General features: G+C 42.2%; 1 protein-coding gene across 2 annotated transcripts in view; it reads left to right on the top strand.

Moving 5' to 3' along the window:
* Positions 1-26,215, top strand: part of AASDHPPT (aminoadipate-semialdehyde dehydrogenase-phosphopantetheinyl transferase) — a 46,670-nt gene that overhangs the window by 4,790 nt on the left and 15,665 nt on the right. For both annotated transcript variants that reach the window (XR_005455248.1, XM_038762213.1), the window contains exons 3-4: positions 21,466-21,587; positions 22,092-22,253. Coding sequence is in view for 1 of the 2 variants with exons in the window: in XM_038762213.1 (XP_038618141.1) it covers positions 21,466-21,587; positions 22,092-22,253 (284 nt within the window). In the remaining variant the exon portion in view is untranslated. The remainder of the gene's footprint in view (positions 1-21,465; positions 21,588-22,091; positions 22,254-26,215) is intronic.

The raw sequence follows: 26,215 nt of genomic DNA, 5'->3' as shown, positions 1-26,215 counted from the left end.
ATCACAGTCATGAAACTTGTCTCCCTCGCCAAGAACATCATCATCATCATCACCAATCGTATTTATTGAGTGCTTATTGTGTGCAGAGCACATGGTATAAGGTATACCTTATACATGGTATAAAGGAAGAGAAGCAGCGTAGCATAGTGTGGAAAGAGCCCGTGCCTGGGCGTCAGAAGGACCTGGATTCTAATCCTAGCTCTGCCACCTGTCTGCCGTGTGACCTTGGGGAAGTCACTTCACTTCTCCGCCTAAGTTACTTCACCTGTAAAATGAGGATTAAGACTGTGAGCCCCTTGGACAGACTTGTGGGTCCAACCTGATTAACTTTTCTCCACCCTAGCACTGCCCTCTCGGGGTCAATCAATCAATCGTATTTATGGAGTGCTTACTGTGTGCAGAGCACTGTACTTAGCGCCTGGGAAGTACAAGTTGGCAACGTATAGAGACAGTCCCTACCCAACAGTGGGCTCACAGTCTAAAAGGGGGAGATCGTACACCGAGAGTTTCCAGTACTCTACCAGTCTTGTCTACAGGAGGGAGAGTCAACCGTTCCATTCCTAGCTTGGGCAGTGGCTACCGAGTGGAAGGCAATCTGCTACAGGTCAAAACCCACCCGCGCTGGGCAGCAGAGACATGGGAGAGAGTCGAGGGCAGAGACTCGTTTACTGTGTGGAAGGTGGCAATGGTCAAGCACTTCTGTATTTCTCCCAAGAAAACTATGGATACACTACCAGAACAATTGCTGATGAAAGTGGGGCGTTCTGGGAGTGATGTGTCTATGGTGTCGCTATGGGTTGGACACAACTCAACAGCATAAGACAACAACAATAACAGCCCCAGCACTTAGTACAATGCCTGGCACACAGTAAGCACTTAACAAATACTATAAAAAAAATTAAAGCTCTGGACGACTGCTACTAGATCCATCATTACTATTCAATAGCTTAGTCACCATTTATCAGTCCTAAAAAAAACCAAACTGCAGTACTGACTTGAGGAAAGAAGAAAAAAGATAATAATAATAATAATGAAGGCATTTGTTAAGCACTTACTGTGTGCAAAGCACTGTTCTGAGTGCTTGGGGGGGATACAGGGTGATCAGGTTGTCCCACATGGGGCTCACAGTCAGTCCCCATTTTACAGATGAGGTAACTGAGGCTCAGAGAAGTTGTGACTTGCCCAAGGTCACACAGCGGACATGTGGTGGAGCTGGGAGTAGAACCCATGACCTCTGACTCCCAAGCCCATGCTCTTTCCACTGAGCCACGCTGCTTCTCTAGTGATAACTAATGAATAGGCATATATATTGATGAGACTCACTGTATATTGGATCCGTACCCTTTAAGCACTTGATAGTCACTTCATTCCAATAACACTTATGTATATCCCCCCATTTCTCTATCAGTAATTTATTTTAATGTCTCTCCCTTTCACCTCTAGACTGTAAGACTGCCAAGAATGTGTTACATTTTTATATTGTACTATCCCAAGCACTTAATATAGCACCCTGCACACAGTAAATGCTCAATAAGTACGATTGACTGACTCCCACTAGGCCACGAGCTCCTCTTCAGCAGAGAGCAGGGATCTTCTACTGATTCTACGGCAGTGTTCTCTCCCAAGCGCCTCGTTCAGTGCTTGGCACATAGCGCTCAATAAATACCACTGATTGAGGAATCCATTTTTATGTACTAATCTGTTCACTGCTGGTGAGTGGATATGATGCTGTGGAGAGGTAAAAGATTTCGATGGCAATATTTCCAGTAATAGTCGTCAGAACAAGCAGACACGGAATTAGTTTGGGTTACAAATGATTCCATCACCCAGCAGATGAAATTCAAATCAAATCTTGCGTCAAAACTATTTTCCAAAGCAGTTCAGATTTCGTGAAGAGCAATTTGTGTCAACAGCTCCATTTAAGCTTGACTGATTTGAATAATAGATATATTACACTGAATTTACCATGGCAGTTTGTCATTCCCTCGTAATATTCCTATCCCATTAATAGCGCCTTCAACAAATAGTCAATTTACAAACCCAAATGACTATTATAAAACATGTAAGTTGAAGGACTTTCTGCGGTTTCTTGTGACATATGTTGAGACTTCACTCAATATTTTCCATTTGTGCCAAATTTCTGTTTAAGGAACGTTATATGAGTAAACTTGATTTTAGCCTTTCAACCAAATGTGACATATTTTTTTATGCTGCTGTTCTGAAATCACGTAAATATTTAAATACTGTAATCACTAATTCTTAAGTTATATGACTGGTTAACAAGTGACGTATCACCTACTGCAGCCTTATAGTCATTTTCTAAATATTTGCAGCTATGTCTTGTCAAAATGCTAAATGTCCCATTAACTTCCCAGCTGATCTCAAGAAACAAGATAAAAAGGCACAAATATAAACCTTGCTTCGTACCTCCATCTCGTTTGTCTTGCCGCTGACCTCTCGCCCACATCCCGCCTCTGGCCTGGATCGCCCTCCCTCTTCATATCAGACAGATAATTGCTCTCCCCCCACTTCAAAGCCTTATTGAAGGCACATCGCCTCCAAGAAGCCTTCCCTGACTAAACCCTCCTCTCTTCTTCCACCCCTTTCTGTGTCGCACTGACTGGCTCCCTTCATTAATCCCCCCTCCCAGCCTCCTGACACTTATGCACAGATCTGTAATTTATTTATATATGTACATTAATGTCTGTCTCCCCCTCTAGACTGTGAGCTCATTGTGGACAGGGAATGAATCTGTCATTCTATTGTACTCTCCCCCTGTGCTTAGTACAGTACTTTGCACACAGTAAGTGTTTAATAAATATGATTGAATGAATGACTGAAAACAGCATCCATAGCTTCCTCTTTCTTTCTAAGTAGATTTACCTGGCTGCTACTGTTCTCTCCTCCTGCCAGAGGAAGACACCCATTAACTGATAGACCATTGATGCTTCCACTTTGCCTGCCGTCATTCCACCTTGTCCTCCTGTGCTTCGCTTTTGTCGTGAATAATACCAATAATAATAATTAGGGTATTTGTTAAGTACTCACTATCTGCCAGGCACCGTTCTAACCGCTGAAATCAGCCCCGGCCTGTGCCAGACTGGTGTTAGGAGATGAGCTGAACCATAAGTGAACCGGGCCGAAGTAGGAGTGACCTGGAATTTACATTGCTGTGTGACCTTGAGCAAGTCACTTCACTTCTCTAGGCCTCATCTGTAAAATGGGGATGAAGTCTGTGAGCCCCAGGTGGGGCAGGGACTGTGTCCAAACTGATTTGCTTGTCTCCACCCCGGCACTAAGTACAGTGCCTGGCATAGAGTAAGCACTTAACAAATATCATATCATATGGTATACCATCAATACTTTCTGCAGTAATACCACACCATACATACCATCATTATTAGGCAATGCACTAAACTAAACATGTGGTAAATACAACAGAAGAACAAGCCGTGTCCCCTACCCCAAAGTAGTTTGCAGTCTAAACAGTGGAGATGGACAGGAATATTCACAAGCAGTGGAATAAAAAAAAATATATACATATACATTACTTCTGGGGCCCGTCCATGTCAATCAATCAATCAGTTGTATTTACGTAGGGGCAAAGTTGTGGTGTAAAAAAAAAAAAGGAGGACTCTTGAGGGCCAAGTATCTATTCCAGTCTACTTACTGACTCCAGGGTCTTGGGTATTAATAATAATAATAATTGTAGTATTTGTCAGCTTACATCTACCCCCAGTGCTTAGAATAGTGCTTGACACATAGTAAGGGCTTAACAAGTACCATTATTATCATCATTATTTTTACTATGTGCCAGGCACTGTACGAAGCTCTGGGGACGATACAAGAGCTTGGGAGATACAATATAGCAATAAACAGATGACCTTGCCCCACAATAATCAATCAGAGGTATTTAATGAGCACTTACTGTGTGCGTAACTCTGTACTGAGCACTTGGGAGAGTACAATACTATGATCCCTGCCCTCAAGGAGGTTAGTCTATAGGGAAGCCAGACATTAGCACAGATTAGGGATAGGGAATACCAAAATTTCCTCTATATGAAGATGAACTGCTTAAGCTGGGGTACTTTGGACTCTGGGTCTATAAAGAAGTAATTCATTTCATGATTGACTCAGAGGCCAGAGCTAGCTGAAGGTCAATGCAGGCTAAGAAATTGGTCGCAGGATGAAAACCTCAGCAAATGGCACGGAGATACTTGAACAAATGGTAAAAGTTGTGTCCTATTTCCCCACAGGGTTTTCTGCTCTCCAGGTCTTTGGCTTGATAGGTATATATTTAGCAACCATTGTGCTATGAGCATTGTAGAAAGACCGCTAGTTTCTTCTCTCTATAAGGTTTTTGCTAGGTTCAATAAATGACTTAGGGAAGATATATTGGTAAATGTCACTTGAATTTTTTTTTTTTTGTCACTGTAAAACCTGAGTAGAGCCAGCATGTCTTCTGGGTGAGAGCAAGTGCGTTGTTTCACATCAAGTGCTGAAGATTCCTCTGAGTTATTGCAAACGAGACTGGAAAATTGAGTGAGAGGAGTGATAGACTGGATAATGGGAAGAAAAATGAGGGGGGGGGAATGGCAGGTTTTTTTTTAAAAAAAAGGAACAAAGGACCTTCACGGAGCCTTCTCTATTTCCTTTGTTCTGTGTCCATTGTCAGTATTGGGCAGGGTTTTTTCTTAATAATAATAATAATAATGGCATTTATTAAGCGCTTACTATGTGCAAAGCACTGTTCTAAGCGCCGGGGAGGTTACAAGGCCTCCCTCCCCCACCACCTCTCATTTATTAATCAGTTGTATTTATTGAGTCCTTACTGTGTGCAGAGCACTGTACTAACTGTTTGGGAGAGTATAATATAATAGATTTGGTAGACTTGTTCCCTGCCTAAAGGAGCTTACATTCTAGATGGAGAGACAGATATCCAGAGCTTAGAACAGTGCTTTGCACATAGTAAGTGCTTAATAAATGCCATCGTTATTATTATTATGAATATAAAATACGGCTATGTACCTCAAAGCTGTGGGGTTAAGGACGTGATGAATAAAGGGTACCAATCCAAGTATGACCCAGAAGGGAACGGGAAAAGGGAAGGCCTCTTGGAGGAGATGTGATTTCTTGGAGGCTGGGAAGGTGGGGAGAGTGATTATCGGATCTGAAAAATGGGGAGGGTGTTCCAGGCCAGAGGCAGGATGTGGATGAGGGGGGAGGGCAGGAAGATAGATGAGATCGAGGTATACTGAGTAGGTTGGCGTTAGAGTCAAGTGTCTGTGCTGGGCTGTAGAAGGAAATTAGCAAGGTAAGATAGGAAGCGGCAAGGAGATTGAGTACTTTAAAGCTGAAGGTAAGGAGTTTGATGCTGAGTGGGAAAACATGGACTTAATTTTTTTTTTTTTTAGAAAATTCTCCAGGCAGCAGAGTGAGGTAGGGACTGGAGTGGGGAAAGACAGGAAGCAGGGAGTTCAGTAAGGCGGGAGAGGGTAAGTGTTGGAGCAACATGGTACTAGTTTGGGTAGAGAGGAAAGAGTGGATTTGGTGATGTTGCGATGGTTGAACTGACAGGATTTGGTGACAGACTGAATACGGTGAATCAATCAATTACATATGTGAACACTTACTTTGTGCAGAGCACCTAAGTGCTTGAATGAGAGTGAGAAAGAGTCAGGATAATGCCACAGTTACAGGCTTGTAAGACCGGAAGGATGGCAGTGTTGTCTGTAGTGATGTGAAAGTCATGGGGAGGACAGGGTTTAGGTGGGAAGATGAGTTCTGTTATGGACATAGTGAGTTTGAGGTAATAATAACTGTGGTATTTGTTAAGCACTTACTATGTGCCAGTCACTGTAATAAGTGCAGGGGTAGAGACAAGTTTATCAGGTTGGACAGTCCTAGTTCTACATGGGCTTACAGTCTCAAACCCCATTTTTCAGATGAGGTAACTGAGGCCCAGAGATGTTAAATGACTTGCCCAAGGTCACACAGCGTGGTTTAGTGGCAAGAGCCCGGGGTTGGGAGTCAGGGGACGTGGGTTCTAATCCCGGCTCCGACACTTGTCAGCTGTGTGACTTTGGGCAAGTCACTTCACTTCTCTGTACCTCAGTTACTTCATCTGTAAAATGGGGATTAAGACTGTGAGCCCCATGTGGGACAACCTGATTAGTTTGTATCTATCCCTTATATATATTAGCATGTATCTTACTACGTGCTTGGCACATAGTAAGCGCTTAACAAATACCATCATAATCATCATCAAGTGACATAGCCAGGATTAGAACCCATGACCTTTTGACTCCAAGCCCATACTCTATCCACTGTGCCATGCTGCTTCCCCAGTGATGAAACAAAAGCACTTTGCCACCATCATGTTGAACATGATGATCTTACAGTTGATTTTACAGCCTAGATGGGTGGAAACAAGATTGTGGCAAAGTGCTCACCATCATTTTTCCACCCATCAAGACTATAATAATGATGGCATTTATTAAGCACTTAGTATGTGCAAAGCACTGTACTAAGTGCTGGGGATGTTACAAGGTGATCAGGTTGTCCCACGGGGGGCTCATAGTCTTAATCCCCATTTTACAGATGAGGTAACTGAGGCACAGGGAAGTTAAGTGACCTGCCCAAAGTCACACAGCTGACAATTGGCAGAACCGGGATTTGAACCCATGACCTCTGACTCCAAAGCCCGCGCTCTTTCCACTGAGCCACGCTGCTTCTCGTGGCTATAAGCTCCTTGTAGGCAGGGAATGTTTCTACCAACTCTGTCAAATTGTACTCTCCCAAGTACTTAGTACAATAAGTGCTCAATAAATACCATTGCTGATGATACATACTGCATATTCTTGTTCATCAATAGCGTCGTATTCAAGTCTGCATGTGTTTACACACATGCTATCCATGCATGTGTATGGAGTTGAATAGCCACATGTGATTCCCACGTCTCCAACCCCTAAATTAGAGAAAATTAATGTTAGTGATAATGTGAAGGCGAAGAAAGAAAAATTTAGCTAAGGATATCTCCGCGTGTTTTATGAACTCCCTTTCATTCATTGATTGCTCTGAGGAAAATGTGCAGATGACTTTTACAGTGAGGCTGAAGATGAAGAATCGACACTACGCAACGATTTGTACAATATTCTACACACGATAGGTGATCTCTGAATTGTGCTAATAATGACTGCTATATAATGGTTTACTAAACTTGAGGATAAATGACTTATTAGGTAGAACATTTTGTGTTAAATTTGTTAACCTAAATGAACACAGTTCAGATATACGGCCCTCTAGGAGGCATAAATTTGCAACTTACAGCATGCAGATGATGCTATATAGAAGTTGTGAATGTATATATATATATATATATATATATATATACACAGAGAGAGAGAGAACTGTCTTTTGTAGTCAAGCCACAAGCACAATCCACAATCTCTTTTTGGGCTGACATATGCACCCTTTTCTGCCTGAGGTGCTGCTTTCTCTTTTTTCTCCTCATCTCATGAGCCAGACTTCTACTCCAAAAGAGCCACTGCATTCTCCACTGCCGTGTGCTTCGCTGCTTTTCCCGCGACAGTTGAATCCCAGTTTTCAGTTGGGATTTGGCTTTTTCTGGGGTCTATTACGGTATCCTGAAAATGTGTTCTCCGTCCTAGCTTTTGTATTTCCCCATCTCTACCTACCGTGCAGCAGTTATCTGGGTATCCTGCTGCCATCTTACTCAGTGTAGGTGTGATGGAGTGAGCACAGCTTCAGCATTAGGTTAACAATAATAACTGTGGTATTTGTGAAGCACTTACTATGTGCCTAGCATTGTACTAAGCACGGGGGTAGATACAAGATAATTCGGTTGGCCACATTTGTCCTGTCCCACATGAGGTTCACAGGCTAGGTGGAAAAGGAGAGGAGGTATTTAAATCCCCATTTTACAGATGAGGAAAATGAGGCACAGAGAAGTGAAATGACTTGCCCAAGATCACCCGGCAGACAAATGGCCATCCCAGGATTAGAACGCAGGTGCTCTGTCTCTAGGCTTGTGCTTTTCCCACTAGACTTTGCTGTTTTGATGTCTGTCTCCTCCCTTCTAGACTGTGAACCCGCTGTGGGCAGGGATTGTCTCTCTTTTTTGCTGAATTGTACTTTCCAGGCGCTTAGTGCGCTGCACACAGTAAGCGCTCAATAAATAAATGTTTCAGGAACTTGATTTTGTTCTAGGACTTGGTTGTTTGTGATCCTCTACCTCCATTTGATAAATGCAGCCTGAACACGGAAACTAATAGGACTGCTCAAGGAGCCTGTTGGGGTGTTTGTTTGGAGTCCAGCCATAGAGAAGGTCAGGTAGACTAAGCTACTTGAGGGCAGGGAGCATGTCTACCAGCTCTAGTGAATTTTCCCAAGGGCTTAGTGCAGTGCTATCCACATCAGAAGTGCTCAATAAATACCATTTGACCCAGACCCTAATATCACACTGCTTCCACGCCCCATTTGACGGTATCCCAAAGGACGTGCTCATTGTGTTTTTTTGTCTGTCTCCCCCGTCTAGACGGTGAGCCCGCTGTTGGGTAGGGACCGTCTCTATCTGTTGCCAACTTGTACTTCCCAAGCGCTTAGTACAGTGCTCTGCACACAGTAAGCGCTCAATAAATACGATTGATTGATTGTCTCTCTCTCTTGTCTATCATTTCTTCACTGGTCACCGGGCTGCCTAGATATCCGACTTTCATGACAAGGTTTCGATTTTTGGCTGAAGATAGATGCTGAAATAATTTACAGTTAATTTCCAAGTCGATTCAACACTTCTCTTCCCCTCAGGCTTCTCATCCATCTGTAATGCCTGGTTCATTGAGCAGGGCTCAAGGGCTTCTTGGGTACGGGCCTCTATCATCAAGGGTGTTTATTGAGCGCATTATGTGCAGAGCACTGACCTAAGCACTTAGGACACGCCTCTAAGGTGCACTCATCAGGCAACAGCAAATCTCGAAGGATCGCCTGAAGGACTTGAATGCTGTTTGAAGTCCGTTGAGCTGAGGAAGAGAATGTCTGCATCTTCTAGGCTGATCTCAAGGAGTCAGCTGAATAGAATCGGATTCACGCCACAGCCCATTTTATCCCGTTGGTGACGGGTTAAGGATAGGACGACCGCTGACTGTGAGCCCACTTTTAGACTGTGAGCCCACTGTTGGGTAGGGACTGTCTCTATATGTTGCCAATTTGTACTTCCCAAGCGCTTAGTACAGTGCTCTGCACATAGTAAGCGCTCAATAAATACGATTGATGATGATGCTCTGAAATACTCTCAGAATCTCTTCAGGAAAGCCAGACTGACTAAGTAACTTCCCGAGTCCAGATCTCCTGGTGGAACGAAATGCTTTCATCAGGCATATTAGAACCGCGCAGAGGGCCTGGTGCAAATCTGCACATTATTTTTTTTTTTTATCTGGCAGGCTGTAAAAATCATCTGCTGTGCCACGTCGTGTTCCATCTCCACGTTGTGATTCCAGGAAGATCCGGTCGATGATATTCTTGATCATTGCCTCGGTTTCGTTTTTCGCCTTTCGTCTCGACGATGGCGATGACTTTGAAATCCTGCCGCGTTCCCTCAGTTTTCCGTATGTTGAGGAAGATGCTATGTGAGTGTTTAAAGCCGGATCCGCCCTTCACTCTCGTGATGCACTCGAAGTAAAAATTCTGAATACTTTGCGTGATCTGTCTGGTTCTAAATATATCGAGTCTGCAGACTCAAAAATTAAGGCTGCATTTAGCTCTGTTTCCTGATGGCTTAGATGGTTTAGGAAGCAGTACGGCGTAGTGGATAGAGCACAGGCTTGGGAGTCAGAAGGTTATGGGTTCTAATCCCAGCTCTGTCACTTGTCTGCTGTGTGACCTTGGGCAAGTCGCTTCACTTCTCTGGGCCTCAGTTACCTCACTGAAAAATGGGGATTGAGACTGTGAGCCCCACGTGGGACAGGAGACTGTGTCCAATCCGATCTGCTTGTATCCACCCTAGCACTTAGTACAGTGCCTGGCACATAGAAAGCGCTTAACAAACGCCATCATCGTTATCGTTATTAATAAAGTTTGTTCTCCTTAATGAATCAGTTTGGATTTTTTCTAGGAGACTCACACTAGCCCTACTTTGCATTATTTTTGTCTCTATCGCCTATAACCTAACAAAAATAATAATGAAAGAATTTCTTAACCACTTACTATGTGTCAAGCACTAGTTAATCAGGTCAGACATAGTCCCTGTACCACATGGGGCTCACAGTTTTGAGGAAAGACACTTAGTATTGCATCCCCTTTACAGATAAGGAAACTGAGGCACAGATAAGAGACTTGCCCAATGTCACGCAGCAGGCAAGTAGTGCAGCCCGCATTAGAACCCAGGTCCTCTTACTCTCAGGGCCGTGCTTTTTCCACTAGACGATGCTGCTTCTTGACCTGTTGCTCAATAGTCACATCTTCGATGGCCTTCCTCAGTTAATTTCTGTTCTCCCCAGGTTATATACCCACTAATACCCTCTCAGCAACTAAGCACTTGTGAATACTTCCAACCACTGTAGCACTTCTGGGCATATCATGCATCCCCTACTATTTATACACCAACCCATGAACATAACCACCTTTCCTTCTTTCTCCTCTCTCGCTCTGTGAATTATTGGAGGGCACCACAAATGCCAATGTGCATACATTTTTGGTATCTGTCTTCATTGCTAGATTAGAAATTTATTGAGGGCAGGGACCGTATCTATTTTCTCTCCCAAGCCCTTAGTTCAATGGACCGCATACAGGCAATCATTAGAATGATTAATCGTTCGGTTGGATGCTGCTCTTTGTTTTAATAAAATAGGCCCAAGAAGGTCAGGGACTTTCAGCAATAGCCTGGCTTCAGAATCAATCACTCACTCTGTTGTATTTACGGAGCACTTATTGCGTGTAGAGCAGTGTACTCACCACTTCGGAGAATACAGTATACCAGAGTTGATAGATACGTGTTCCCTGCCCGCAGAGAGCTTACAGTCTATAAGATTAGAAATAGATTGGTGAGCCTCACTTAGGAATCAGAAAGGTCTTGTTTGATTAAGTTTTTGAAAAAGGATTTGAAAAACCCACGTATGGCTACTCTAAGTATGAGAATTTCAGCTGACTTTCTATAGGTTGGATTTATCTTTATTTCTTTCAGCAGTCTTTACTGAGCAACTTCTGTAGGCAGAGCACTAAAGGAAGGGAGTATAGGAAATGGTCTGCACTCAAATCAGTAATGATGATATTTATGGAGTGCTTACTGTGTGAAGAGCACTATACTAAGTGCTTGGGAGAATAAAATAGAATTTAATAGCACTTTCCCTGTCCTCAAGGAATTAAGATCTAGTGGAGGAGACAGATGCTGAAGTAATTTGCAGTTAGGAGGAAGAAGAAATGGGAACATGGATACCAACTCTTATATTGCATTCTCCCAAGTGCTTACTGCAGTGCTCTACACACAGTAAACACTCAATAGATATGACTGATTGGTAGTTTTTGAAGGTGAAGAGCTCCTAGGAGAAGAGCAGTAAATTAATTGGCTTCCTGGAGGGGTGCAAGAGTCAAGGGTAATGCCAAGATTGCAAGGCTTTATGATAGGAAGGACAGTGATGTTGTCAGTTGTGATGGCAGAGTGAGTTGAATTTGAGAGTGAAGATGACAAATATTGAGGTTAAGATGGTGGAACAGCCATGTGGAGATGTCCTGTGGGCAAAAGGAAATGTGGGATTGCAGAGGAGGTGAGAGGTCAATGCTAGGGTGATAGATTTGGGGTCCTCTTCAGAAAGGAGTAATTGAAGCTATGGGAGCAGATGAGCTCCCCAAGGCATTGAATGTAAAGAGAGAACAGAAGGGAGTCTCTCAAGGCTCAGTTTTAATAACAATAGTAATAATAATTGTAGTATTTGTTAAGTGCTTTCTATGGCCAAGCACTGTTCTAAGCGCTGGGGTAGATACAAGGTAATCAGGTTGTCCCATGTGGGGCTCACAGTCTTAATCCCCATTTGACAAATGAGGTAACTGAGGCACCGAGAAGTTAAGTGACTTGCCCAGAGTCACAGAGCGGACAAGCGGCGGAGCCGGGATTAGAACCCAGGACCTCTGAATCCCAAGCCTGGGCTCTTTGCACTAAGCCACACTGCTTCTCTACTGTTCTGTCGACAGCACTGCCATTCTCCCTGACTCACAAGCCCATAACCTTGGCATTATCTTTGACTCTCATTCAACCCACATATTCTCTAGACTGGAATCTCGTCATGAGTAGGGAACATGTCTGCTAATTCTGCTGTATTGTACTTTCCCAAGCACTTAGTGTTCTGCACACAGTGAGTGCTCAATAAATATAGTTGATTGATCGATAGATAGAAGAGAACTTAGAACAGAGCCCTGGGGGTTGTCCAGAGATCATGGGTTGGAGGCAAGTAAGAGCCGGTTTAAGAGACTGAGGCGGAAAAGCTGCATTCAGAATTAACCATCTAATCAACGTGGAATGCGTTCATCACTGACTGCCTACTAAATAAAATTGCAAATTTTGATTAAGCATTCTAGACAAGTCTGACGTAGTCATTTTTGTTTCTAATTTAAACACCGGTGACAAAAGAAGCTCTACCTCTATGCTGGCTAGGTCATTTTAAACCCGCAAACTGGAAAACTGCGTGGAAAGTTGGTTTTTATTCATATTAATGTCTGTCTCCCCCTCTAGACTGTAGCTCGTTATGGGCAGGGAATATGTCTGCTAATTCTGTTGCATTGTACTCCCTGCACATAGTAAGCACTTAATAAATGTGATCGATTGATTGAGTTTTACTGTTTTCAACAAATAATGGGATCTCAGGATTTTTTTTTTTGTTTGGGAGTTTAGCTGGGGATTTTTTTTTAATTTTCTGCCAATGTAATATGTTATGGGCATAACTAAACTGCACCATTATTGCATTTTTTTTTGCATTTTAATTATATGTTTTCTCCTTGCACTCATCTTGGATACAAGGTATAGTGTCTGAGATTACCACAGCGTGGTGCTGTTGGGCTATTATTACATTTATTGTCAAAATTCATCTTTGATCTCAAAGCTTCTGCATGTGGCCTGTTATAATCTGTTGACTGAAATGGAAAAACGCTCTCTAAAGAGGATGAGAAGTTGTGAAGATGCTCTTACAGCATTCTGTAGCTTTTCAGCTCTGTGTAATTAGTTCTGTGATTGCTTCCCAGTGATTACACTAGATCATCTTTGACGTCAATCAGCCAGTTTTTTGGTAATTAGTATGTATATTCTTTAATTTTCCCTGATTGTTCCCTAACTGAATTCAGCACTGAAACAGAGAGGCTTCTGAAGGTGATGAAACCATCACTCACAGATTCCAGCTACCAAAAATAGCAATTGATATGTCTCATTCCATAGAATAATAATAGGGTACTTTGCTTCTAACACTCTCAATATGTGCTGTCAAAAAGTCCTCTCAGTGAGCTGCCTGTTTAGACATGGATAGATTCAGCGCTTAGAACAGTGCTTTGCACGTAGTAAGCGCTTAATAAATGCCATTATTATTATTATTACTCATACTGTCTTTTGTCAGGAAGAGCCCTACACAGGGTGGACGCCCAGGCAATAATAATAATAATAATGGCATTTGTGAAGTGCTTACTATGTGCCAGGCACTGTACTAAGCGCTGGAGTGGACACAAGCAGATCAGGTTGGACACAGTCCCTGTCCCATGTGGGGCTCACCGTCTCCATCCCCATTTTACAGATGAGGGAACTGAGGCACAGAGAAGTGAAGTGACTTGCCCAAGGTCACACAGCAGACAAGTGGCGGAGCCGGGATTAGAACCCATGACCTTCCGACTCGCAGGCCCCAGACAGCGGCAGTGGGTTGCTGAGCCCAAACTCCAGTAACCCAAATCACAAAAGTGTCTTTGACCCGCAATTCCTGGCTTTCTGGATCCCCAGAAGCCAATGCTAGATATGAGAGAGAGAGAGAGTTCACATGCAGGTGTTACATTTCAATCTGTTCATGATAAATACCATTGAGTGCTACTATGTGCAGAGCACTGTACTAAGCACTTGGGAAATATACTGGAAAATGACTGGATTTTGTAGAGTAAAAATTAAAATGGCATGAATAAGTAGTCTCCCAGGAACGAGGAAAACTTGGTCCTGATGCTACAGCAAAGCAGTTTGGGCTGCTTTCTTTCTTTTTCTTTAGTTCTTCTGCTATATCCTGGCAATTTGGGTTCAGCTTGGATCTCCATATACGGAGCCAGAAAGAATACACCAAGAAGACTGTCAAAAAAGATGGTGGAAAGAAAAAAAGATGTTGTGGAAGCGGACAGTGACAGTTCTTTGGCTTCTGAAAGACGCCATATGATTACTAGCAGGTGGCTCTGCCTTCCTCCCTATTAGCACATTTTCCTTCATTCCAGGCACTGGTCTAAGAGCTGGGGCGGGTACCAGCAAATCGAGTTGGACAGAGTCCCTGTCCCACAGGGGGCTCACAGTCTTAATCCCCATTTTACAGATGAGGGGACTGAGGTACAGAGAAGTGAAGTGACTTTGCCAAGATCACACAGCAGACAAATGGTGGAGCCGGGTTGAGAACCCAGGTCCTCTGACTCCCAAGCCCGTGCTCTATCCACTAGGACATGCTGCAGAGCTCACTACAGTGCCTGGTACATAGTAAGCGCTTAATAAATACTATTTTTTTTAAAAAAAGACTGCGCTTTCAAACCACATACAGATTGGCCTCTAGGAGTCAGTACATAATTAATTTTATCCCGAAGGTACCATGTTCAGTGCAACTCAAAAGCTCACGTTTGAGCCAGAGAGCATACCCTTCCTCTCAAATCTTAGGATGTAACTTATCAAAGAGCAAGAGAAGATAAAATGAATGACCTGAGCGGATCAGGATATCTCCGAGTATACTTCCCAAGTGCTTAGTACAGTGCTCTGCACATAGTAAGCGCTCAATAAATATGATTGATGAGGATGATGATGATGGAGGTTACGAATTCCGATGGCTAGTGAAGGTAGAAACTTTTATAAGAGGATGGAAGGAGGGTACCTTCAGGTGAACCTGAGGGGAAAGGGCTCAGAGATACGTGTATATCTGCAAAGCATGGCCTAGCGGATAGACCACGGGCCTGGGAGCCAAGGTCACGGGTCCTAATCCCGGCTCCGCCACGTGTCCGCTGTGTGACCTCAGGCAAGTCACTTCACTTCTCTATGCCCCAGTTACCTCATCTGTAAAATGAGGATTAAGAGCGTGAGCCCCATGTGGGACTGGGATTGTGTCCAACCTGATTAACTTGTACCTACCCCAGCGCTTAGAACAGTGCCTGGCACATAATAAGTGCTTGACAAATACTATAATTATTATTATTTTTGTTATTATTATCATTATTAAAGGAGAAATGACCAAATTGCATCCTAAACACTATTAAGACACCTTGGTAGAAGGTTGATGTTATCCCTAAACTCTATTTATTTATTTATTTTACTTGTACATATCCATTCTATTTATTTTGTTTTGTTGGTATGTTTGGTTTTGTTCTCTGTCTCCCCCTTTTAGACTGTGAGCCCACTGTTGGGTAGGGACTGTCTCTATGTGTTGCCAATTTGTATTTCCCAAGTGCTTAGTACAGTGCTCTGCACATAGTAAGCGCTCAATAAATACGATTGATGATGATGACTTTGGCGGAGGCATAGTGGAAAGATCATGGGGCTTGGTGTCAGAGGCTGTAGGTTTTCATCCTCCTAATCTCTAATCAATCAATCAATCAATCGGATTTACTGAGCGCTTACTGTGTGCAGAGCACTGTACTAAGCGCTTGGGAAGTACAAGTTGGCAACATATAGAGACAGTCCCTACCCAACAGTGGGCTCACAGTCTAAAAGGTGGGCTCACAGTCTAAAAGATCTAAAATCTCTCATCTGTGAGCTCGTTGTGTGCAAGGAATGTCGCTGTTTATTGTTGTATCATACTTTCCCAAGCGCTCAGTACAGTGCTGCTCACACAGTAATCGCTCAATAAATATGATAGGAGAGAAATACACTATAACAGTAGACAGACACATTCCCTGCCCACATCAAGCGGTTTCTTCTAGGGCTCCAGCATTACGGAACACTGTACTAAGCGCAAATCCAAAACCCCATACTGTCTTTCAGCAGCTGTGACTCATAGGAAATCAGTTTTAAAAGTAAGGTAATCTTACTTTCTTTCTGTTTCCATTTTCCACAGACAGCTGGCTCCAGTTTCTGTACTTCATTTTTAAATTGTTGAAAATTTCAAAGTAAAATGACATTTTCCTCTTTTGTTAAAAGTTACCTTAGAATTGTATGTAGCAAAGGTGTATAATTCAGAACTCTGAATCATCATTTTCCTCAGACATCGCCCTGTATCTTAAATAGAACGTTTTGCAGATTTTCTGTGGGGGTTTTTTGACTTGAAATTGCAGATTGGATTTTAAACTTCCAGCCTTGCATACATCTAAAGATTAAACTTCACCGTGAGTGATGCTGCCATTAAATTCAAAGGTCACCTCTGTATGTATGTGTTTCAAATTTGAACTCCACGGCGAAGTTTAAAAGCTTTCTTTCTGCTTTCTGTTCTGTATTACTATGAAAATGTTATAAGTCCCTCATTTGGCAAAAATCTTGTGCCTCTAATCATTACGTGAAGCATTCTACTTTGTCACCCAGGAAAACCTCATATTAAGTGACTTGCGTTCATCCAAATAGCGTTAAATATGTCTACCAAACCCAGGAGATGTGATATTTCACTCCAATCAGGTGTTACAAAAGCTAGACATAAACTAAACTCAGAGAAAGACTAATTTGGGTAAAGGGCACAAAAAGAGAAATAAAGAATTGGCCAGCTTTTCATGTGGGGCTATAAATGAGCACCTACTGTTGTCTCTCAAGTTGATTCTGCTTCGATGATGATGACAGAGTCCTCCTGTTAAGAATAAAGTAGGGACTGTCTCTATATGTTGCCAATTTGTACTTCCCAAGTGCTTAGTACAGTGCTCTGCACATAGTAAGCGCTCAATAAATACGACTGATGATGAATAAAGTCCCTCTGGCTCTCAGGCCTGTATTCTAGCCACTAATCCACACCGCTTCTCTAGATAGTCTATTACAAAATAAAGACTATATATTAGCTTAATTAAAACAAACTAAAAATAGTCTGAACAATTAAGCCCCAATAATTTTTTCCTACCATTAATATAATCCTCTCATTATTAATGAGCAGACAGTAGCACACAGAATTTACTATTTCATTCTCCGATAGAGTTCTGTCAGGAGTTAGTGTAACAGGTACTACGCTTTATGTGTGAGTGAGTCTGTTTTAATAAATGACGGTGGTATTAAAATTTTGGTGCTTATCCTGTCCACTTTTTTAATGGCATTTGTTAGGCACTTACCATGGCTCAAGCACTGTTCGAAGCACTGGGGAAGATACAGGATAATCAGGTCAGACAGTCCGTTTCCCACACAGGGCTCACAGTCTAACCAGGAGGGAGAGCAGGTATTGAATGCACTGTGTCCAATTTGATTAGCTTGTATCTACAGCTGTGCAAGTCACTTCACTTCCCTGGGCCTCAGTTACCTCATCTGTAAAATGGGGATGAAGACTGTGAGCCCCACGTGGGACAACCTGATCACCTTGTATCCTCCCCAGCGCTTAGAACAGTGCTTTGCACATAGTAAGCACTTAACAAATGCCATCATTATCATTATTATTATTATAAGCAACTGCCAGAGGGTCAAGTGTTTGGTTCTAAGGACTAGAAAAAATTCACAGAGGTTCTGTATTGGATTTTTGATATTGATCTTGATCATTTCATCAACACAAATGAAAATTTGATAGCAGCAAGACTATGCTGAAAAAGGGAAAAGATTCATTCATTCAATCGTATTTATTGAGCGCTTACTGTGTGCAAAGCACTATACTAAACGCTTGGGAGAGTACAGTATAACAACCAACAAACACATTCCTGCCCACAACCAGCTCACTTGTTTCTGACATACAGTTGATATAAGAAATAAGGACAAAGTTTCCTTCCTCATCAGTTGTACTATGAACGCATGTTTTCTCCTACGCGAAATGTTTAAAATTAAAGGAGTTTCTATCTGCAGCACTTACGCCCTATGAATTGTTTCTACTACAGTGTGCTTATTCAAGCAGTCTAAATGCAAGTGTAATACTATAAAAGTACTTAGCACACAATCTCTGCCACTAAAAGTAAGGCAAAAATCTTGAAAAAACTAGTCATCTAAAGCAAAAAATGTTGAATGAGTAAAGCCGTGTAGATTTTGCCAAAAGACTACAGTTTTGTCGAAATCACATTGCCAACTTGTACTTCCCAAGCGCTTAGTACAGTGCTCTGCACACAGTAAGCACTCAATAAATACGATTGTATATATGTATATATGTTTGTACATATTTATTACTCTATTTATTTATTTATTTTACTTGTACTTATCTATTCTATTTTATTTTGTTAGTATGTTTGGTTTTGTTCTCTGTCTCCCCCTTTTAGACTGTGAGCCCACTGTTGGGTAGGGACTGTCTCTATATGTTGCCAACTTGTATTTCCCAAGCCCTTAGTACAGTGCTCTGCACACAGTAAGCGCTCAATAAGTACGATTGATGATGATGATGATGAAATACGATTGAATGAATTACCAGGGATTAGAAAAGTCAGGATATGAGAGTTGTACAGAAAAATAAAAATCACTGTATGTGGGGTGTTTTTGAGTTATGTACTTTAAGTCCTAGGATCTTAGTACCACTTTCTGTTATTTATAAAATTCTGTCTTTTGGCATTCTGAAAATCTACCTTCTGCTTATGTAAAATTTTATAAGTGGTCAGCATCCCCTCTGTCAAGCAGTCAGTCACTCACTGATATTTACTGAGTGCTTGCTGTGTACAGATCACTGTACTAAGCACTTGGGAGAGTACAACTGCAACGGATTGAATATTTAATACTTCATTAATTCATCAATACTTAATACTTCATCGCTGCAGCTAGAAGTAGGCAAAATATATGATGTGACAAGTTTGATGTTGGCCTAGTGGAAAGAGAACAGGCCTGAGAGTTAGCGGACCTGGGTTCTAATCGTCGGCAAGATGCTTAGTTTTTCTGGATGTTGGTTACCTCATCTGGAAAAATGAGATTAAATCTTCCTCCCTCCAATGTAGACTGTGAGCCATATTTGAGACAGGGACTGTGTCCAACCTGATTATCTTGAAGTTACCTCAGTGGTTAGAAAAAGTGCTTGACACATAGTAAGCGCTTAACAAATACTATTTAATACAACAGAGTTGGTAGACACATTCCCTGCCCACAGTGAGTTTACAGTCTATAATCTCCAAATGCCTAACAACATTACTTGTCACCGCTAAACCTTTTCTTCCTCTGATTTCTCAAAGCTTCCTTCCTTTTGTCTTATTTTCTATTACTTTAGTCAATTTTTGTCACTCATCTCTGGATCCTTTCCTCTTGTTCAAATTCTTTTTAAAACATGGATACCAACACTGCCCAGCCTCAAGTGTTCAATTAATAGAACTGAATAGGCGTTAATATCTCCTCTTTATGCAACACAGCACTGTTAACTTTGAAAAGGACTGGATTTATTGGATTGCAGATTCAGTTTTCCCACTCTGATTTCCAGTTTCTTTTCAACCGTGTAGCATGTAGGCAATCTTTTTCTCATCTTTTATTTGTGTAACTTAATTTTCAGCCATAAATGTATACACCCCTGTCCTTATTAAGTTTCCTCCTTATCGGGCCATTTGTCTAATTTATTACAGTCCTCTGAATTACCTTCCACTCTTACACGGTTTCGGCACCCCTGATGAGTTCGTTTGTCATGTGCACTTGAATGAATTTATTCTGGATTCCTCAATCTAGGTCATCGATAAAGAAATTAAAAATAATTTCCGGCTACAAGACTGACCTGTGGGACTTTCATCTCCGTGACCCTTCGGGGGGCACGAAGCTATTAAACACTATCCATCCGGCTCAATCCACAAACTAGTAGTTGTACATCAACTTAACGGACCGGTTCTTTGTAATCAGTTGATGGAGATGATCACGCAGGACAGAAGTCCAAATACTGTTGACACCCTCTTGACTAAAATAGCCTGTCACCCTTTCATAGAGAAGAAAATTCAATCGATCAATCATAATTTGCTCTTCACTCATCCAGAATGATGGTTATCCAATACCTTGAAGTCTCCTGCGAATTGCAAATGGCTTGTTTGATGATTCTGTTATCTTTGGTATCTAAATGAGATTGGTGGCTGTAAGAGGAAGGGGGTGACACTGATCTTGTTTTCAAAATGGGGAGCACCTTGACCCTTTTCTCATTTTCTAGGAAATCACTTGTCGGCTGAGTCCTTGAAAATAGCAGCTCCTGCATCTGCAATGCCATCCTCCATTTCTTTACGTACCTATAGAAGGCATGTCCTCTGATTTGAGGACATCCATTAAGTACTTTTACAGTTATGCCAGTTTAATCTCCACACAGATGACAGGACCTACATTCAAGGCTGAACACTGTAAAACGGCAGTGATGAGAGGAAAAAAAAAATAGTTTGCCTGCTTTACCAATATACGTCAAAGTTCCGCCTCCACCTATTGAAAAGGAATATTTTCCTTGGTGGGCCTCTATGTCTTTTATAATTTAAAAACTGTTATTTTATTTCTTATCAACAAGTGGGGCTTTTGAGCACCTGAATTCTCTTTCTCATATGTTAGTTCTAGACCGTGAGCCCGTTGTGGGCAGGGATTGTCTGCTGCTGAATTTTACCTCCCAGGCGCTTAGGACAGTGCTCTGCACACAGTAAGCACTCAATAAATATGACTGAATGAATGAAATGAGTGAATGATCTTGATTTTTTGCAATTACTGTATTTCATTTTTTCCTCTGCTAAATAACCTGATTTCTAATTTTTTTCAGCATTCCCTTGCCTCAGTGGTCTAAAGAGCAGTTGTTCTTTTGGCTAATTAGATACCTCACTATGCTCTCTCTGTGAGCCCCACGTGGGACAGGGACTGTGTCCAACCTGATTTCTTTGTATCCACCCCAGCGCTTAGTGCAGTGAGTAAGTGCTTAACCAATGCCACAATTATTATTATTATTATTAGTGATATAGTGTAATACAGTGTGTGGAGTTTATGGAGAATCTAGCTTTCTTAAATCCTTTGTTTCAAAGACTATCGTCTCATAGGGTTTTTCTAGTGGATGTGCCTGAACTTGTGAAATTTATTTTCCTAATGACTGTTATCATGAAATAGTAATTTAGAGGCAACATCTTAATTTTACTAATTATAAAAATGATTTATCTACAGACATCATAGAGAAAGGTAACTTTGAATATAGTGAACACATTTTTTAACTCTAAAATATTCTTTAATTGCAGGTAGGGGTTCGATCTCAGAATTCTTTCGGATTATGAATAGACATTTTACGGCGAGAGAATGGATGTCAATCAAGGCCTTTGACGACGAATGGAATCAACTGGATATGTTTTATAGGCACTGGGTAATACCTTTTCTTCTGTTTTGAATATCTGAGGCCCCAAATGGGCCACATTTTAGCCTGCTTCTCTGTCAGTGAGGGGGGAAACATTTTTCATGAGGCACGTACACAATTTTGGAAAACAGCGAAGAGCTAGTCAGGCCTCAGATTTCAGGCTTTATTAAATGGTTTTTTTTTTTTTTATCTTTTAGAAGCCCTAAGTCTGACTTAAATCCTGTTGGTATAAAAAGCAGCATGGTCTAGTGGGCAGAGCACTTCCTGGGAGTCAGAAGGACCTGAGTTCCAATCCCAGCTTTGCCACTTGTCTGCTGTGTGACCTTGGGCAAGTCACTTCACTTCTCTGTGCCTCAGTTCCCTCATCTGTAAAACGGGGATTAAGACTGTGAGTCCTATGTGGGACACAGCCTGCGTTCAACCAGAGTAGCTTGTATCTACCCCAGTTATTAGAACAGTCCCTGGCACGTAGTAAGCGCTTAACCTACACCGCAATTATCATTATTATTTTAGGCACTGAAAGAAAGCTTCATAAAGGCCATTGGAATCGGAATAGGCTTTAAACTGCAACGGATTGAATTTAACGCTTCGCCGTTGCAGATGGAAGTAGGCAAAGTCTATAGCGAGACAAGTATGTTATTGGATGGAGAAGAAGAAGAAGGATGGACTTTTGAGGTACGAAATGAATTTGCAATCCTCCTGACTGTTCTTAACGTATATGCCTGGCAAATGTGTTTGAGCTCCCCTATCCTCTGGTAATAACTGTGGTATTGATTAAGTGCTCAATATGTACCAAACCCTGCGGTTGATAAAGGAAAATCAGGGTGTACACGGTCCTGGCCCCACACGGAGCTCACGGTCTAATCAGGACGGACTACGATGTAGTCTGCACACAGTAAGCGCTCAATAAATACGATTGATTGATTGATTGATTGATCCCCATTGTGCAGATGAAAAAACCGAGGTACAAAGAAGTTAGAGACTTACCCAGGGTCACGCAATAGACAAGTGGTAGAGCAAGGATTAGAACCCAGGTCCTCTGACTCCCAAGCCCTTTCTCTTCCCACTAGGCCCCCTTGCTTCGGTGATTGCATTTATCAATGAAGGAGTTGTCAAAAGGCATCAGGGTTAGAGAGGGTGGAGGTGATCACTCTGGATTAGCCCAACCAACTGTTTTGGCCTCAACTGGCCCTAAAAGATTGGTCAGTTGATTTTAGAACGCTCCAGAAAATTACTAATCAGTCAATTAGACAAAATACTTATTGAGCACTTGCTGTGTACAGAGCAGAGTACAGAGGGCAGAGTACAATCAATCAGACATAATCATGAGTGCTTGTTCTGTGCAGAGTACAGTACTAAGCGCTTGAGAGGTTGCAATTTAACAGTTAAAAACTGTCTAAAAGATGTCTAAAAAACTGTCTAAAAAATGTCTAAAAGACATGCTCCCTGCCCACAAGGAGCTTACAGTTTAGAGGAGGAGACAGACGTTAATATAAACAAAATACATTACGGATATCCACCCTTTCCTCTCCATCCAAACTGCTACAATCACTCATCCTCTCCCGCCTGGATTACTGCATCAGCCTCCTTGCTGACCACCCAGCCTCCTTTCTCTCCCCACTCCAGTCCATACTTCATTCTGCTGCCCGGATCATTTTTCTACAGAAATACCCAGGACGTGTCACCCCACTCCTCAAAAATCTCCAGTGGCTGCCCATCCACCGCCACATCAAACAAGAACTCCTCACCACTGGCTTAAAACCACTCCACCACCTTGCCCCTTCCCACCTCACCTCCCTTCTCTCCTTCTACAACCCACGTGTATTAACGTATATTCCTGGCAAATGTGTTTGAGCTCCCCTATCCTCTGGTACTAACTGTGGTATTGATTAAGTGCTCAATATGTACCAAACCCTGCGGTTGATAAAGGAAAATCAGGGTGTACACGGTCCTGGCCCCACACGGAGCTCACGGTCTAATCAGGACGGACTACGACATAATCCCCATTGTGCGGATGAAGAAACCGAGGTTTCTTCTAGGGCTAATCTTCTCACTGTGCTGCAGTCTCACCGCCAACCCCTAGCCCACCCCTGCCTCTGGCCTGGCACGCCCTCCCTCCTTAAATCCGACAAGTACCACCGCCCCCTTTCAAAGCCTTACTGAAGGCACAGCTCCTCCAAGAAGCCTTCCCAGACTAAGCCCCCACCTTTCCCCATCTCCCACTCCCTTCGGCGTTGTCCTGACTTGCTCCCTTTGCTCTTCCCCCATCCCAGCCCCAAAGCATTTTATGTACATATCTGTAACTTATTTATTTGTATTGATGTCTGTCTCCCTGCCTCTGGACGGTAAGCTGGTTGTGGGAAGGGAATGTGCCTGTTTATCATTGTACTGTACTCTCCCAACAACTTAGTACAGTGCTCTGCATCATCATCATCAATTGTATTGAGCGCTTACTATGTGCAGAGCACTGTACTAAGCGCTTGGGAAGTACAAATTGGCAACATCTAGAGACAGTCCCTACCCAACAGTGGGCTCACAGTCTAAAAGGGGAAGACAGAGAACAAAACCAAACATACTAACAAAATAAAATAAATAGAATAGATATGTACAAGCAAAATAAATAAATAAATAGAGTAATAAATATGTACAAACATATATACATATATACAGGTGCTGTGGGGAAGGGAAGGAGGTAAGAAGGGGAGAGGAAGGAAGGGGCTCAGTCTGGCTCTGCACACAGTAAGTGCTCAATAAATATGACTGAATGAATGAAAGGATATGTACTAAAGGTCTGTGGGTAGACATGTCTATCTCTCCAGCCTCTTGATATAATCAGCTGCGTCCCTGTTTTCCTCCGAATTCAGTCAATCAGTGGTGTTTATTGATCCCTTACTGTGTGCAGAGCACTGAGCTCAGCACTTGGGAAAGTAGAATGTTAATACACTTGGCATTTCTATGTCTGTTTGTCTCCCCATAAGAGAAGCAGCATGGCTCAGTGGAAAGAGCCCGGGCTTTGGAGTCAGAGGTCATGGGTTCAAATCCCGGCTCCGCCAATTGTCAGCTGTGTGACTTTGGGCAAGTCACCTAACTTCTCTGTGCCTCAGTTCCCTCATCTGGGATATGGGAATGAAGACTGTGAGCCCCCGTGGGACAACCTGATCACCCTGTAACCTCCCCAGCACTTAGAACAGTGCTTCGCACATAGTAAGCGCTTAATAAATGCCATTATAAAAATGGAGAGCAGAGATATTTTGCTTCAGAATGAATACTGTTTTCAAACACAAGAGACAAATAAGATCCCAGGTTCACCGAATTTTCCTGAAAAAAAAAATAACATCTTTGCATTTTACATTTGGCAAAGAAGACTATGCATACTAAGAAAGAAGATGCTTTCGATATTATCTACCACTATTCCCATCTGGTTTTTTATGGCGTCAGGAGAAAGTGTTAGATTTGGCCGTAATTATACTTAGGGTGTGTTTCACATTTGTAAATGATTTATTTTCAGCTGTGCTGATTTGTTCCATAGAGAGAAGGCCTTTGTTGAATATTGTGTGACCATCATTTTTTAGTGTTCCTTCCCTGTAGGTGGGCCACTGATTTCCCACTTTGTGCATTAAAATTGTAGACGATGAACTTATATAATATCTCAAAAAGGATCTTTTGCATTTTTAACTTATAGCAGTACACACATTTTGGATGGTCTTTTTTGTTATTAGTGGAAAAGTCATATTTGTTTTCAGTGCAGGGCTGGAAAATTACTCTTACCAGTTTTCCATCATGGAGAACAGTATTAAGCTCCAACAGTTGCCTTTCTCCTACCAAGTGCGAATGAGTCAGTCAGTCGTATTTATTGAGTGCTTTGTGTGTGCAGAGCAGTGTACTGAACACTTGAGATCTCAATCAATCAATCAATCGTATTTATTGAGTGCTTACTGTGTGCAGAGCACTGTACTAAGCGCTTGGGAAGTACAAGTTGGCAACATATAGAGACAGTCTCTACCCAACAGTGGGCTCGTTGTGGGCTGGGAACATGTCTGCTAACTCTGTTGTTTTGTACTCTCTCAAGCGCTTAGTACAGTGCTCTGCACATAGTACTGCTCAATAAGTATGATTGATTAATGGGGAGAGTACAATATAACATTCATTCAAATGTATTTATTGAGCACTTACTGTCTGTAAAGCACTGTACTAAGCACTTGGGAGAGTACACTATAGCAATAAACAGACACATTCCCTGTCCACAGTGAGCTTACAATCTAGAGGGGGAGACAGACTTTAATATAAAGAACTAAATGACAGATTCATTCATTCATTCATTCATTCAATCGCATTTATTGAGCGCTTACTGTGTGCAGAGCACTGTACTAAGCGCTTGGGAAGTACAAGTCGGCAACATATAGGGACAGTCCCTACCCAACAACGGGCTCACAGGCTAGAAGAGGGAGACAGACAACAAAACACTTACAAGAGCGCTCAGTAAATAGGACGATTTGACGGATTTATGAAAGCGTTCAGTAAATAGGCTGATTTTAGGGATTTACGAGACCGCTCAGTAAATGGGCTGATTTTAAAAAGTTACGAAAGTGCTCAGTCATTACGGTTTTAGGGATTTACGAGCCCTCAGTAAATAGGAC

Source organism: Tachyglossus aculeatus, chromosome 20 (assembly GCF_015852505.1).
Source record: "Tachyglossus aculeatus isolate mTacAcu1 chromosome 20, mTacAcu1.pri, whole genome shotgun sequence".
In the NCBI taxonomy this organism is placed as follows: Eukaryota; Metazoa; Chordata; class Mammalia; order Monotremata; family Tachyglossidae; genus Tachyglossus; species Tachyglossus aculeatus.
The sequence above is the reverse complement of the archived record's forward strand: the minus strand, read 5'-3'. Positions and strand labels throughout refer to the sequence as shown.